The following is a 13828-nucleotide window of genomic DNA, read 5'->3' on the forward strand; positions in this document are numbered from 1 at the left end:
AAATTCAGTTTGGAGCTATTAACCTTACTCCTGACAACACATGAAGATGACATGTTGATAACGTGACGTAGGACATAAAAGAGTCTATTGTGTAATACAACTGAGCCATGCAACCATCTTTAGTTTCTATGCATAGGTTTTTAATTTGGTAGAAAGAAAAACTAAACCCCTAAAAGTACGCAACGAAACACAAGAAATTTAGTTGAACTGTTGATTTGACAAAAAAAAAAAAAAGAAGAGACAAGGAGGAACTCAAATGTTATTTTCTGATGAAATTTATTGAAACAGAATAAAAGGAAATAAAATGAAAAATGAGGGAACCGGAGTACCCGGGGAAAACCCTCCGCACCAAAGTAGACAGCAGCACAAGCTGACAAAAGCTGAGGACAGGGAATCAAACCCTCGTCTTGTAGCTGTCAGGTTGTACTGCTGTCCAGTGAGGTGAGTCTTAGAACTCTAAAACTGACCTCACATTAAAGGGGAACTACTGTTCTTTACATCCTGGACCTAATTTCTAGCATAAAATACGATCGTTTAATATATGCGAGAAATAAGATCCAGGTTGTAAAAACAGTAGTTCCCCTTTAAGATAACCCCTGCTCCACTGGTCTGTGACCGAGAGCGTAAACTCAGACATTTAATAAAACAGAATACAAGGAAATAAAATTAAAAAATGAGGGAACCGGAGTACCCGGGGAAAACCCTCCGCACTAAAGTAGACAGCAGCACAAGCTGACAAAAGCTGAAGACAGGGAATCAAACCCTCGTCTTGTAGCTGTCAGGTTGTACTACTGTCCAGTGAGGTCTTTGAACTCTAAAACTGACCTCACATTAAAGGGGAACTACTGTTCTTTACATCCTGGACCTAATTTCTAGCATAAAATACGATCGTTTAATATATGCTAGAAATAAGGTCCAGGTTGTAAAAACAGTAGTTCCCCTTTAAGAGAACCCCTGCTCCACTGGTCTGTGTCTTGCCAATAGAACAGAAGGTATTCCCATGATTTACATGGGACTGATGTTAACTGAACGGCCGAAGAGCTTCCTGGTAGGTTTCCTCAGATGTTCTTGGAAAGAAGCCACGATCACTCTGTCAATCAGTGGTCGGCCAATATCCATGAAAATCACGACATTGTCTTCAGATTCCCACTTTTTGCAGAGGTCCTTCCAGACAGCCTTGTGGAGGTTCCTAAACCGTTCCTGGGGTATGTTAACATTGTCTCGCTTGATTTCATCCCAGATTTTGTTGAACAGCCTGTTGCGTATGTCCTCAAACTCGTCCATATCGTATTTCATCTTTGCTTTTGCAAAGGCCCGTGAAATTAGGCTCTCAACAAAAACATTGACCTGCAGTTTGCACCTTTCTTGACCATCTCTCAAGGTCTCATCAAGTTTGTCTTCTTCTCCAGTTCTTGTCAGACTCAGATTTTCATCCTCCACGACCATAATCTCCAGAGAGGATGCTTCCATCTGCTCAATGCCTTGGGCTGGTTTGTCTTTGGATGACTGCTGTCGTTCAGTGACCTCCACGGTGCCGGTCTCTGGTGAGATGCGGGCAGGGGTAACGTCTGGTGATTGAGTTGATGCCACTCCAACGCGTCGTTTCGTAAACAAGCCTTTAAATGCGGACCACAGTCTTTTCAGAAAAGATCTCCTTTTTGGACTTGTGGCTGGATCAGGTGTCTCCTCCAGATCCTGGACTTCTTCAACCTCAGACTGAGCAGTGCTGTCCTCAACTACTCTGTTCAGAGAGGAGCCTTCCAGCTGCTCAAAGTCTTGGGCTGGTTTGTCTTCTGGTAACTGGTGTTGAGGCACAGGGATCTCCATGGTGGTGGCCTCTGGTGAGATGCGGGCAGGGGTAACAGCAGGTGGTTTCACAAAGAAGCCACTAAATGCAGTACTCACTCCTTTCAGAGACAATTTCTTCTTCGACTTTGGACGTGTGGCCGGAGCAGGTCTTTCTTCCAGACCCTGGACTTCTTCAACCTCAGGCTGAGCAGTGCTGTCCAGAGAGGAGGTTTCAAAGTCTTGGGCTGGTTTGTCTTCAGGGTCTATGAGCACCACAGCGGTGGGCTCTGGAAATTGATCATCAGGAACAGTGACCAGCACAGTAGTGACCTGTTGCTGAGGCCCAATGATCTCTGTGGAACCATCTTCTGATGACTTTATTGATGCTGATCTGACTACAGCAGGGCACACCTTGAAAATCCTTTTAGCAAAAATGCCTATAGTCTTGATTTTAACAGACAGTTTCTTCTTGGATTTTGGGCGAACAATTGAGGCCTTGCTCTCTGCCAAGCTCTTGGTCTCTTTATCAGACTGAGCGCTTTCATCCTCCACTACTATAATCTCCAGAGAGGAGGATTTCATCTGCTCAAAGTCTTGGGCTGGTTTGTCGCCTGGTAAGTGATGCTCAGGTACAACCACCTCCAAAGCGTTGCCTGCCTGAAACTGCTGCTCAGGTACAATGAGCACCACAGCAGCAACATCTGGAAACTGCTGCTCAGGTACAGTGACCTCCACAGTGGTCACCCGTGGGACGTCTGTTGACTGTGTTGATGACACTATGGATGAAGGTTTCACAAAGAATCCTTTAATCATGCCCCCCATTCTCTTCAGGGACAGTGTGCATGTTCCGCATGCAGGACTCTTGTCCTCTACTTTATCCTTGAGAGAGGAGGAGTCTGGGGTTGTCTTTGTGTCAGCTTCTGTTGTTATAGTCTCACAGCTCTCCTTGACTCCTATGGAGGCTGTCTCCTGGTTGTCTGTGTCTAACGACTGAATGCAGCTTTCAGTTTTTCTAGACTCCACATCTTCTGACTTTTTGTCAGCGTCTACGTCTTCCGGGGGGGTGACCACGTGTTTCTTCTTCCTATGTGTTCGAGGTTTGCGCTTCATCTTCCCAATGAATTCTTTCAACATCTTGCTGATATAACAAACCATAGCTTCAAGTCTTCTTTTGGGAGGGACGTGTTCTTTAAATTCAGACTCTGAAGCGTCCTCACCAGAAGAGAGGACAGAGTTGACGCTCTCAGTCACGTCTTGGGCAATTAAGCTGGTCAACACCTCTAAGCTCTCAGAGCGGACCACTTCTTTAATGTCCAGTACGTCTGCAAAGGTTTGAGAAAGTGTGTCACCCAAGCTGGACAAGACAACCTCCTCAGAGATAAGACGTCCCTGTTTGATTTTCTCCAGCAAGGATTTGGAAATGAGCACTATCAAGTCTCTGATCAGCTGTGCCAGCAAATATTTGGTATCATCGTCTGGTTTGCCGATTCTCAAACATGCCCACTGGTCTGGTGTGATCGTATCAAAAAAGGATTCGATTAGTGGACGAACTGTGTCCACTGTGATCTGTGGGATCTCCTCTGTCAGTTCCAGCTGCTCAAAGTCTTGGGCTGGTTTGTCTTCTGGTAACTGGTGTTGAGGCACAGGGATCTCCACGGTGGTGGCCTCTGGTGAGATGCGGGCAGGGGTAACAGCAGGTGGTTTCACAAAGAAGCCACTAAATGCAGTACTCACTCCTTTCAGAGACAATTTCGTCTTAGACTTTGGACGTGTGGCCGGAGCAGGTCTTTCTTCCAGACCCTGGACTTCTTCAACCTCAGGCTGAGCAGTGCTGTCCAGAGAGGAGGTTTCAAAGTCTTGGGCTGGTTTGTCTTCAGGGTCTATGAGCACCACAGCGGTGGGCTCTGGAAATTGATCATCAGGAACAGTGACCAGCACAGTAGTGACCTGTTGCTGAGGCCCAATGATCTCTGTGGAACCATCTTCTGATGACTTTATTGATGCTGATCTGACTACAGCAGGGCACACCTTGAAAATCCTTTTAGCAAAAATGCCTATAGTCTTGATTTTAACAGACAGTTTCTTCTTGGATTTTGGGCGAACAATTGAGGCCTTGCTCTCTGCCAAGCTCTTGGTCTCTTTATCAGACTGAGCGCTTTCATCCTCCACTACTATAATCTCCAGAGAGGAGGATTTCATCTGCTCAAAGTCTTGGGCTGGTTTGTCGCCTGGTAAGTGATGCTCAGGTACAACCACCTCCAAAGCGTTGCCTGCCTGAAACTGCTGCTCAGGTACAATGAGCACCACAGCAGCAACATCTGGAAACTGCTGCTCAGGTACAGTGACCTCCACAGTGGTCACCCGTGGCACGTCTGTTGATTGTGTTGATGACACTATGGATGAAGGTTTCACAAAGAATCCTTTAATCATGCCCCCCATTCTCTTCAGGGACAGTTTGCATGTTCCGCATGCAGGACTCTTGTCCTCTACTTTATCCTTGAGAGAGGAGGAGTCTGGGGTTGTCTTTGTGTCAGCTTCTGTTGTTATAGTCTCACAGCTCTCCTTGACTCCTATGGAGGCTGTCTCCTGGTTGTCTATGTCTAACGACTGAATGCAGCTTTCAGTTTTTCTAGACTCCACATCTTCTGACTTTTTGTCAGCGTCTACGTCTTCCGGTGGGGTGACCACATGTTTCTCCTTCCTATGTGTTCGAGGTTTGCACTTCATCTTACCAATGAATTCTTTCAACATTTTGCTGATATAACAAACCATAGCTTCAAGTCTTCTTTTGGGAGGGACGTGCTCTTTAACTTCAGACTCTGAAGCGTCCTCGCCAGCAGAGAGGACAGAGTTGACGCTCTCAGTCACGTCTTGGGCAATTAAGCTGGTCAACACCTCTGAGCTCTCAGAGCGGACCACTTCTTTAACATCCAGGACTTCAGCAAAGGTTTGAGAAAGTGTGTCGCCCAAGCTGGACAAGACAACCTCCTCAGAGATAAGACGTCCCTGTTTGATTTTCTCCAGGAAGGATTTGGAAATGAGCACTGTCAAGTCTCTGATCAGCTGTGCCAGCATGTCATGGATATCATCGTCTGGTTTACCGAATCTCAAACATGCCCACTGGTCTGGTGTGATCGTGTTCAAAAAGGATTCGATCAGTGGACGAACCGTGTCCACTGTGATCTGTGGGATCTCCTCTGCCAGTTCCAGCTGCTCAAAGTCTTGGGCTGGTTTGTCTTCTGGTAACTGGTGTTGAGGCACAGGGATCTCCACGGTGGTGGCCTCTGGTGAGATGCGGGCAGGGGTAACAGCAGGTGGTTTCACAAAGAAGCCACTAAATGCAGTACTCACTCCTTTCAGAGACAATTTCTTCTTAGACTTTGGACGTGTGGCCGGAGCAGATCTTTCTTCCAGACCCTGGACTTCTTCAACCTCAGGCTGAGCAGTGCTGTCCAGAGAGGAGGTTTCAAAGTCTTGGGCTGGTTTGTCTTCAGGGTCTATGAGCACCACAGCGGTGGGCTCTGGAAATTGATCATCAGGAACAGTGACCAGCACAGTAGTGACCTGTTGCTGAGGCCCAATGATCTCTGTGGAACCATCTTCTGATGACTTTATTGATGCTGATCTGACTACAGCAGGGCACACCTTGAAAATCCTTTTAGCAAAAATGCCTATAGTCTTGATTTTAACAGACAGTTTCTTCTTGGACTTTGGGAGAACAATTGAGGCCTTGCTCTCTGCCAAGCTCTTGGTCTCTTTATCAGACTGAGCGCTTTCATCCTCCACTACTATAATCTCCAGAGAGGAGGATTTCATCTGCTCAAAGTCTTGGGCTGGTTTGTCGCCTGGTAAGTGATGCTCAGGTACAACCACCTCCAAAGCGTTGCCTGCCTGAAACTGCTGCTCAGGTACAATGAGCACCACAGCAGCAACATCTGGAAACTGCTGCTCAGGTACAGTGACCTCCACAGTGGTCACCCGTGGCACGTCTGTTGACTGTGTTGATGACACTATGGATGAAGGTTTCACAAAGAATCCTTTAATCATGCCCCCCATTCTCTTCAGGGACAGTTTGCATGTTCCGCATGCAGGACTCTTGTCCTCTACTTTATCCTTGAGAGAGGAGGAGTCTGGGGTTGTCTTTGTGTCAGCTTCTGTTGTTATAGTCTCACAGCTCTCCTTGACTCCTATGGAGGCTGTCTCCTGGTTGTCTGTGTCTAACGACTGAATGCAGCTTTCAGTTTTTCTAGACCCCACATCTTCTGACTTTTTGTCAGCGTCTACGTCTTCCGGTGGGGTGACAACGCGTTTCTTCTTCCTATGTGTTCGAGGTTTGCACTTCATCTTCCCAATGAATTCTTTCAGCATTTTGCTGATATAACGAACCATAGCTTCAAGTCTTCTTTTGGGAGGGACGTGCTCTTTAACTTCAGACTCTGAAGCGTCCTCGCCAGCAGAGAGGACAGAGTTGACGCTCTCAGTCACGTCTTGGGCAATTAAGCTGGTCAACACCTCTGAGCTCTCAGAGTGGACCACTTCTTTAACTTCCAGGACTTCAGCAAAGGTTTGAGAAAGTGTGTCACCCAAGCTGGACAAGACAACCTCCTCAGAGATAAGACGTCCCTGTTTGATTTTCTCCAGGAAGGATTTGGAAATGAGCACTGTCAAGTCTCTGATCAGCTGTGCCAGAATATAATGGATATCATCGTCTGGTTTACCGATTCTCAAACATGCCCACTGTTCTGGTGTGATCGTGTTAAAAAAGGATTCGATCAGTGGACGAATCGTGTCCATTGTGATCTGTGGGATCTCCTCTGTCTGGGAACGACTCCTTCTGTCCATTGGAACTGTTGTTTGTGACTTGTTGCGATACATTATCTTGGATACGTTGGTTTACGGGTTTTAAAGTCTATCAACTTACCTGAATGTCGTCAGTTCAACGAAGATCAAGAGAATCTCTGATGAATATGTGTCGTAAAAACAAGATTTAACTTTCAAAGTTTGTCAACTAACCTGAATGTGGGTTCAGCGAAGATTAAGAGAATCTCTGATGAATCTGCTCCTATTTAAACTATCTGAGATCAAAGGCAGCATGTCTTTGATCTTTTCTAATTGTGGGCGGGGCTTAGGAGATTCTATCTCATACTGTGACATCATCACAAGATCAAAGGAGTTTGACCTCACCAGTGAGGTCACGTGTCTGACATCCCCACAGAGCTTTTACTGTTACCATGGTAACATCCTGTGGATTGTCTGTATTTTTTCAAATTTTCAATAAAGGTTTGCATTTAAAAAAAAAATAAAATAGTAACATCCTGTTGCCCTCAACTGAATTGAACTAGTTGAACTTCAGAGGTTCCATCATTTATTTAGTAAAGAATAAATAGTTTATTACTGAATCAACCGTTTTTTGTTAATTTTCCGTGTTTCCATCAGCGTATTGTAGAATTTTACAAAAATGTTTTTAACAATGGACTTTTGTGTTAACAGCGAATTCAGAGAACACTGCAACCTGTAGTGACATTTGTGTGGAGGTCTATGTCAGGATACGCCGTAGAGCGGCCAAAGAATCATGCATATCATATGTAACCCCCTGAACGAGCTAACGAGATGAGATGTAAGATGTTTGAATGGTGCCGTTTATTGATTATATATCACTCAAACGTGGTAGGACTCAACTGAGCCGTTTAAATAGACTCTAGATTCATGATTCTTGAGTCGTCTTTCATGGCCGGTTATATAAGCCAAATCTTTTTTTTCCACAGCTACTGAATATTATTAAAAATTAATGAAAATTAAATGCTATTTAAGATGTCATTGTTATTATTCTAAAAATAATAATTTTTATGACACTGGTGACGTCATGAGCAACTTTAAAAAATCTGACCCCCTATTTTACACATATAAGTTTATAAAGACAAAGATTGGGCTGACACCACATGGGTTACGTTTTAAATGTGGAGTTTGCTTTAGAGAACAATATCCAAGCTAACTTTACAGCTAAATGCTACATGTTCAATGCTCTTCCATTTTATCATATTCATTTATCATCTCACGGATGGTTTTGCCGTTTACAATAATCCCCTGAAATCACCGCAACGTTTCAGGGGATTATTGTAAATGGCAAAAGACATATTTTGGCATCCCCAAAACATGTCTTGTATCACATTATCAGCATTTCAGTTTAATCATCTTTGTGGAAAAGGTATTTTAAGGACAAAGTCAGTAAATTTGTGTGTTGATGTTATGTAAGGATAGACTGGTGCAGAGACACTGCCATGCATGTATCTGCACCCGTCTGCCCATTAGTACGTGGATCCGAATGCGGCGAGTGCCAGGACGGTGAGATGGCGGAGGCCGCCAACCAAAATGAGACAGGGTCCCCCAGCGTGGCCGAGGAGAGTGACTCGCCAGGAAAGCAAGTGTGAAGGAAGTTAGGCAGCGAAAAGAAACGGCCAAGAGAAAATGTCAGATTGTGGCGCGGGGAGGAATGTCAAAACAAGCTGGCCGCAGAAGAGAGAGGCTGCCACAGCACGAGGAGAGATGACAGTTTGAAACGAGAAAGGGGGAGCGAGTGGCTCTGACTCCCCCCGCCCCCTCTTCTTCCCCACTACTTTCCCCCTCAGCATCCTAATTTGCACTGCTGCATATTTAATGCCGCTTTTCCTGTACCGCGTCCTCTGGCACTTATAGCTCAGGTAATCGAGCTGCCCCTCCTATCCTCTCTATCCCGCTTCATCCTCCTCTCATGCACCGTTAATAGAAATCACAAACATCTCCTCCCGACCATTGTCCAGCGTAATTGATTTGTGTGAATTAATTAATTTATTTCTTCTTTACTTCTTTATCCCAGTGGTTTATTACTGTCTGCAGTGATTGTTTTTTTTAACTTGAAGTGAAATTTAAAATGTAAAGCTGGTAACGTTTTCATCAAAAATCAACAAATCAGATTGCTTTTGCTTTCAATAGACAATGACAGTAGAGCTGCATGGAAAAAATAAATAAATAAATAAATAAAAGAGGATTGTTGTGGGTTGTGGGTAGATTCTTAACCCCCTAAACCACAGAAATGTCCCAGCAGAGCCCTGCTGTGGTCCAAGAACAAGCAAAAACATGGGCTGAGGTTACGCTGGCTGACATGTTCATTCATTTTCCTCCTCACTACACCATCCTGGTCCCATAAATACTCTAAAAAGGCACCACTGTGTGTTCATACACAGCTGAAAATAGTCAAACAAAAATAAATGCAGTATTTACTCCTAGCTATTATAGGAGATTATTTACCTTTTAGAATAATAACAGTATAGGTTGTGACAGATATTTACAGATGTACATGTTGGTTGAACAACAACTGAGAGATGGACTGACAAAGTTTGGGTGGATCTTTTCATGGTATTTGCTGAAAATAAAGTATAGAGTAAAAGATGACTTGCTGTTACCTCTAAATATGTATTGTATATATGGATATGCCGATCAGCCACAACATTAAAACCATCTTCCTAATATTGTGTAGGTCTCCCTTGTGCCTCTAAGTGACTCATCAGACAAAATGGGCCTTCTGAGGGTGTCCTGTGGTGTCTGGCAGCAGAATGGTGTTAGTGTGGGGGCCTTTGGGTCCTATGGGTTGAGGGGAGGGGCCTCTGTGGATCATCCCACAGATAAGAAACGATAGGACTTTATTTATCCCATTAAATCAGGTTTTAAGTAGCTAACCAGAAGTTGACAAGAAGAAAAAGATGTGAGGTAATGATAAGGATGAGTTGGTATGTACTGTGCTTTTGTATTTCCAAGAAAAGAAGCTCAGCAGCAGTGCTAAGAAATGCTGATGTTAAAGACAGCTGAGGGGACAAAAGACCTCTGGAAGCGTTCCTTCTTGTACTGTGGGTGCAGCAGTCTTTGGCGGAAGGAGCTTCCAAAGTCCCAACTGTCTCATACAGGGGGTGGGAGGGGTTGTTCCTGATGTTTGACAGTTTAGCCAACAAAACTCCTGTCCCCTACCTGCTCCACTGAGTCCAGAGGACAGCCCAGGATGGAGCTGGCTCTCTTGATCAGTTTGCCCAGTCTCTTTTTGTCCCTCTCCGTGGAACACCAGCAGACCACAGCGTTAGAAGGTTGCCGATGCAACCACAGTGTCGTAAAAGGTCCTGAGTAGTGTCCTACACACCCCAAAGGACCTTTGTCTCTTTAGCAGGTGGAGGCGACTTTGGCCCTTCTTGTATAGGACATTAGTGTTGTCCAACCAGTCCAGTTTATTGTTCAGTTGAACACCCAGATACTTGATCAGTTTGGGATCTAGTGAATTTGGAGGCCAGGTCAACACCTTGTGCCGTTCTTCATGTTGTTCCTAGAGCGTTTTTGTGTGTGTGTCTGTGTGTCTGTGTCAGGCTGCATCCTGCTGGGGATGGCTGCTGCCATCAAGGAGTGTCATTGCTATGGGGTGGGGGTGTCTGGTGTGGTCTAGGTGGGTGCTACATGTCTAAGTAACATCCACATGAATGAATGCCAGGTCCAGAAGTTTCCTAGCAGAACACTGAACTGTCACAGGATGGTCGATGTTATTCACTTCTCCTGTCAGTGGTCTTAATGTTATGACTGATCGGTGTATGTTTAATTCATCAAATAATCTTTGATTGCTTAAAATACTTGTAATATATTTGAATATTGAGGCATATTTTGTTGCATCCTGAGCCTCACACTCTACACTCATTGTCTTTGTATGTTGTCCCATCTTTATACATACTAACCCGTTGTCCTCTCCACCAGATCTCACCAGAAAAGCCACAGTCGTGACCCGTGGTTGGCTGCTGGACACCGTTGCGACCTACACCCTCCAGAACTACAACAACTACACAGCGTGAGCTTGAGCCTAGGACCCACAGCTGTGCACTCTCCCCTCACCAAGCATTTCAAACTTCCTTTTCTTTTTTTTTCTTTTAAATGTTCAATCCTTTAACTAAACTGTTATCTATCTATACTGTAAATTGTGCGTGCATACGATGTGTATATAAAGTTTGATCAACAGAAGATGCCGTTTGTTTTATGGCCCAAATAATAGTGGACACAAACATCTTCCCTCAGTTTTTATACTATACACTATACATGCTGACTGAATTCAGTGACTGACTGTACGAGAGGTTACTTGAAACTGCTTTTGAAGATTCAACATTAAGAAAACTTTAGTTAGCTAAGATCTTTCCCCTCCTCGTTCCTCCTGCTCCTACACATGTCTATGACTGAAAATCCCTCATATACACGGCAGAAAATCCTTCCTGAACATGATCTGTATGCTGCAACATGTTCCGCACAGGGTTTTTTTTGAATTATTGAACAGCCTTTGTGCGGGGGAATAAAATGGGACAGTAGAGATTTACAGGAATGAGTGCACACCGTATACATCCATGCTTCCATGTGATCTGAAGGACGATGAAAATGTATGTCACGTTAGGTTTTAAAATGTTGCTGTCATGCAGCTGTAGCACTTGTTGTGGTTTGAGGAGGTTTGAGACAGAGGCAGGAATGAAATGGGACGGTATTGTAACTGGAACTGCAAATCAGGATTATTTTCAACATTAATTCAAGTCTGCTGATTGGTGTCTGCAGTTCATTCAAATTCATTCGTTTATTTAGAAAAATGTAAGTTTAACAGTCGCATTTTTCAAAACCAATTTTTTCAAATCATTAGTTTTAATGCAACCAAGTCATTTTACAAAACTTTTGCTTGGAAGTTTAATTGCCTGAAAACTTTCTGTCGATTGACTAGTTGATTAACATCAAGATGCATCATGTCTTGTAAACTACACAAAAATTGCCACCAAGCAAAATAAAGGTCACACACTCTAATATCTCGTTGGACTGCCTTTAGCTTTAATTACAGCACACATTCTCTGTGTCATTGTTTCAATAAGCTTCTTCAATGTCACCAGATTTATTTCCATCCAGTGTTGCATTCATTTTTCACCAAGATCTTGTATTGATGATGGGAGAGTCTGACCACTGCACAAAGCCTTCTCCAGCACATCCCAAAGATTCTCAGTGGGGTTAAGGTCTGGACTCTGTGGTGGCCAATCCATGTGTGAAAATGATGTCTCATGCTCCCTGAACCACTCTTTCACAATCTGAGCCCCATGAATCCTGACATTGTCATCTTGGAATATGATCCATTGATGGAATAACCTGGTCATTCAGTATATTCAGGTAGTCAGCTGACCTCATTCTTTGGGCAACATAATGTTGCTGAACCTAGACCTGAGCAACTGCAGCAACCCCAGATCATAGCACTGCCCCCACAGGCTTGTACAGTAGACACTAGGCATGATGGGTGCATCACTTCATCTGTCTCTCTTCTTACCCTGATGGTTCTCCACTATCCTTCCAGTTTTTGATAATGTGTTGGACAATTCTTAACCCAGTTTTAGTAGTTTCTACAATCTCCTTAGATGTTTTCTCTGCTTGATGCATGCCAATGATTTGACCCTTCTCAAACAGACTAACATCTTTTCCACGACCACAGGATGTGTCTTTAGACGTGGTTGTTTAAGAAATGAGAAGCTACTCATTGCATCAGTTACCAGCTGAAAGATAATCACCCATGCAGTAATTATCCAATAGGAGGCTCCTACCTATTTGCTTAGTTAAGTAGAGGTGTAAATGTAAAATACAAGACGCCTTGTCCTTTTAACTCCAGTAGTCGATGGTTGAGAAATAAATGTTCTCGCTCCTGAATTGTAATTTTGTTTTTTTCCCCACACTCTGGAAATCTGCAGAGGTGCTAAAAAGAAACACAAGTTTCTCATTTTTGAAGGACCGGTCTCACTAACGACATTAAGCTTAACAGTTTAATCTGGTTGGCGTCCGAAATGCACTCAAATGTACTAAACGAAATTTCTAAACGGAACTTTTTGTCCCGTCCTTGTTTGAAAAAAGGACACATTCTTGTTCATTTGGCTCCTGGTTCGTAGGATGAAGCGCTGCTCTACTTATTTTTATTAAAAACCTATTGAAGCAAGAATATCCCCTATGGGTTAAAAGGTATGAGCTATACTCTTCTAGATGGCAACCGTTTACTTAAACTTTTCAAAGTAAAGAAATGTGGAGAAAAGAACTTGAAGGTAAAATAATACATGACTGCTCCTGCTTTCAAAGAATTAGTGAGAAATGGAGAGCTGGCTGTGATGTTTTCAGAGGAACAGTGAAGCAGACGTACCATCTATCTTTCCCCGTTGTAAATGTGCTTTGTGTGAGTTTTACTCTTCTAACATCATCACTCTCACCTATCCACCACTGTCCTCTATATTTTATCGGATCATCTTTTTTTTTTCCGGGGGTAGAAATCCCAAAACGGATGTTGTTCCAACCTCTTGGACATGAAGTGAGAAAGTTTCAGTCTTATCGGCCTTCATGACCCGTGTGTGTAGCAAACTATAAGTCTTAGGTCAAAGGTCAAAGAGGTTTTTAATTGTCATTTCAACCATGTATAGCAGGTGGGGTACATGGTGAGATGAGAGGACGTTCCTCCGGGACCACTGAGCATAAAGTGCTCATGTGCAACCTTATGTAGACAGTACATTCATTCATTCATTCATCTTCCGTAAGGGGGGCTGGAGCTGTCATAGGGAGAGAGGCGGGGTCACCCTGGATAAAATACGATCGTGTACTCACCCATATAACTTTGGTGTCATTTGGAGTTGTTCGGAAGATATTTACATCCGCGTATATCCATATAGTGGGAGTGAATGGGGCACCGAAACGCAGCCTCTAAATGACGCATTATCTGCCGTGAAACTCGTTCATTTCACCAATATTTTGTTATGATACGCTAGTCCGGATCTAAATATTGTCCGAATGACTCCAAATGACACCAAATTTATATGGGTGAGTAAATGATCGTATTTTATGCCAGAAATAAGGTCCAGGTTGTAAAAAACGGTAGTTCCCCTTTAAGGTTTCCCCTTTAAGGTACTAACTCAGGATCCCTCGGGATGTTAACTGTCTTCACAGTGGCATCTGTAATCTATGAAATAACCAGTGTTCTGTGTGTGTG

At 43.7% G+C, this 13828-nt stretch overlaps 1 protein-coding gene across 1 annotated transcript in view; it reads left to right on the forward strand.

Annotated features, from left to right (window-relative positions):
• The window catches only part of LOC311504940 (uncharacterized protein), a 37223-nt gene extending 24918 nt beyond the window's left edge, over positions 1–12305 (forward strand). The window contains exon 21 of the mRNA XM_084568294.1: positions 10552–12305. Coding sequence (XP_084424420.1) covers positions 10552–10646 — 95 coding nt within the window. The 3' untranslated portion in view covers positions 10647–12305. The remainder of the gene's footprint in view (positions 1–10551) is intronic.
• Positions 12306–13828: the final 1523 nt, after the last annotated feature.

This window comes from Chelon labrosus, assembly GCF_963514085.1.
Source record: "Chelon labrosus genome assembly, chromosome: 19".
NCBI lineage: Eukaryota > Metazoa > Chordata > Actinopteri > Mugiliformes > Mugilidae > Chelon > Chelon labrosus.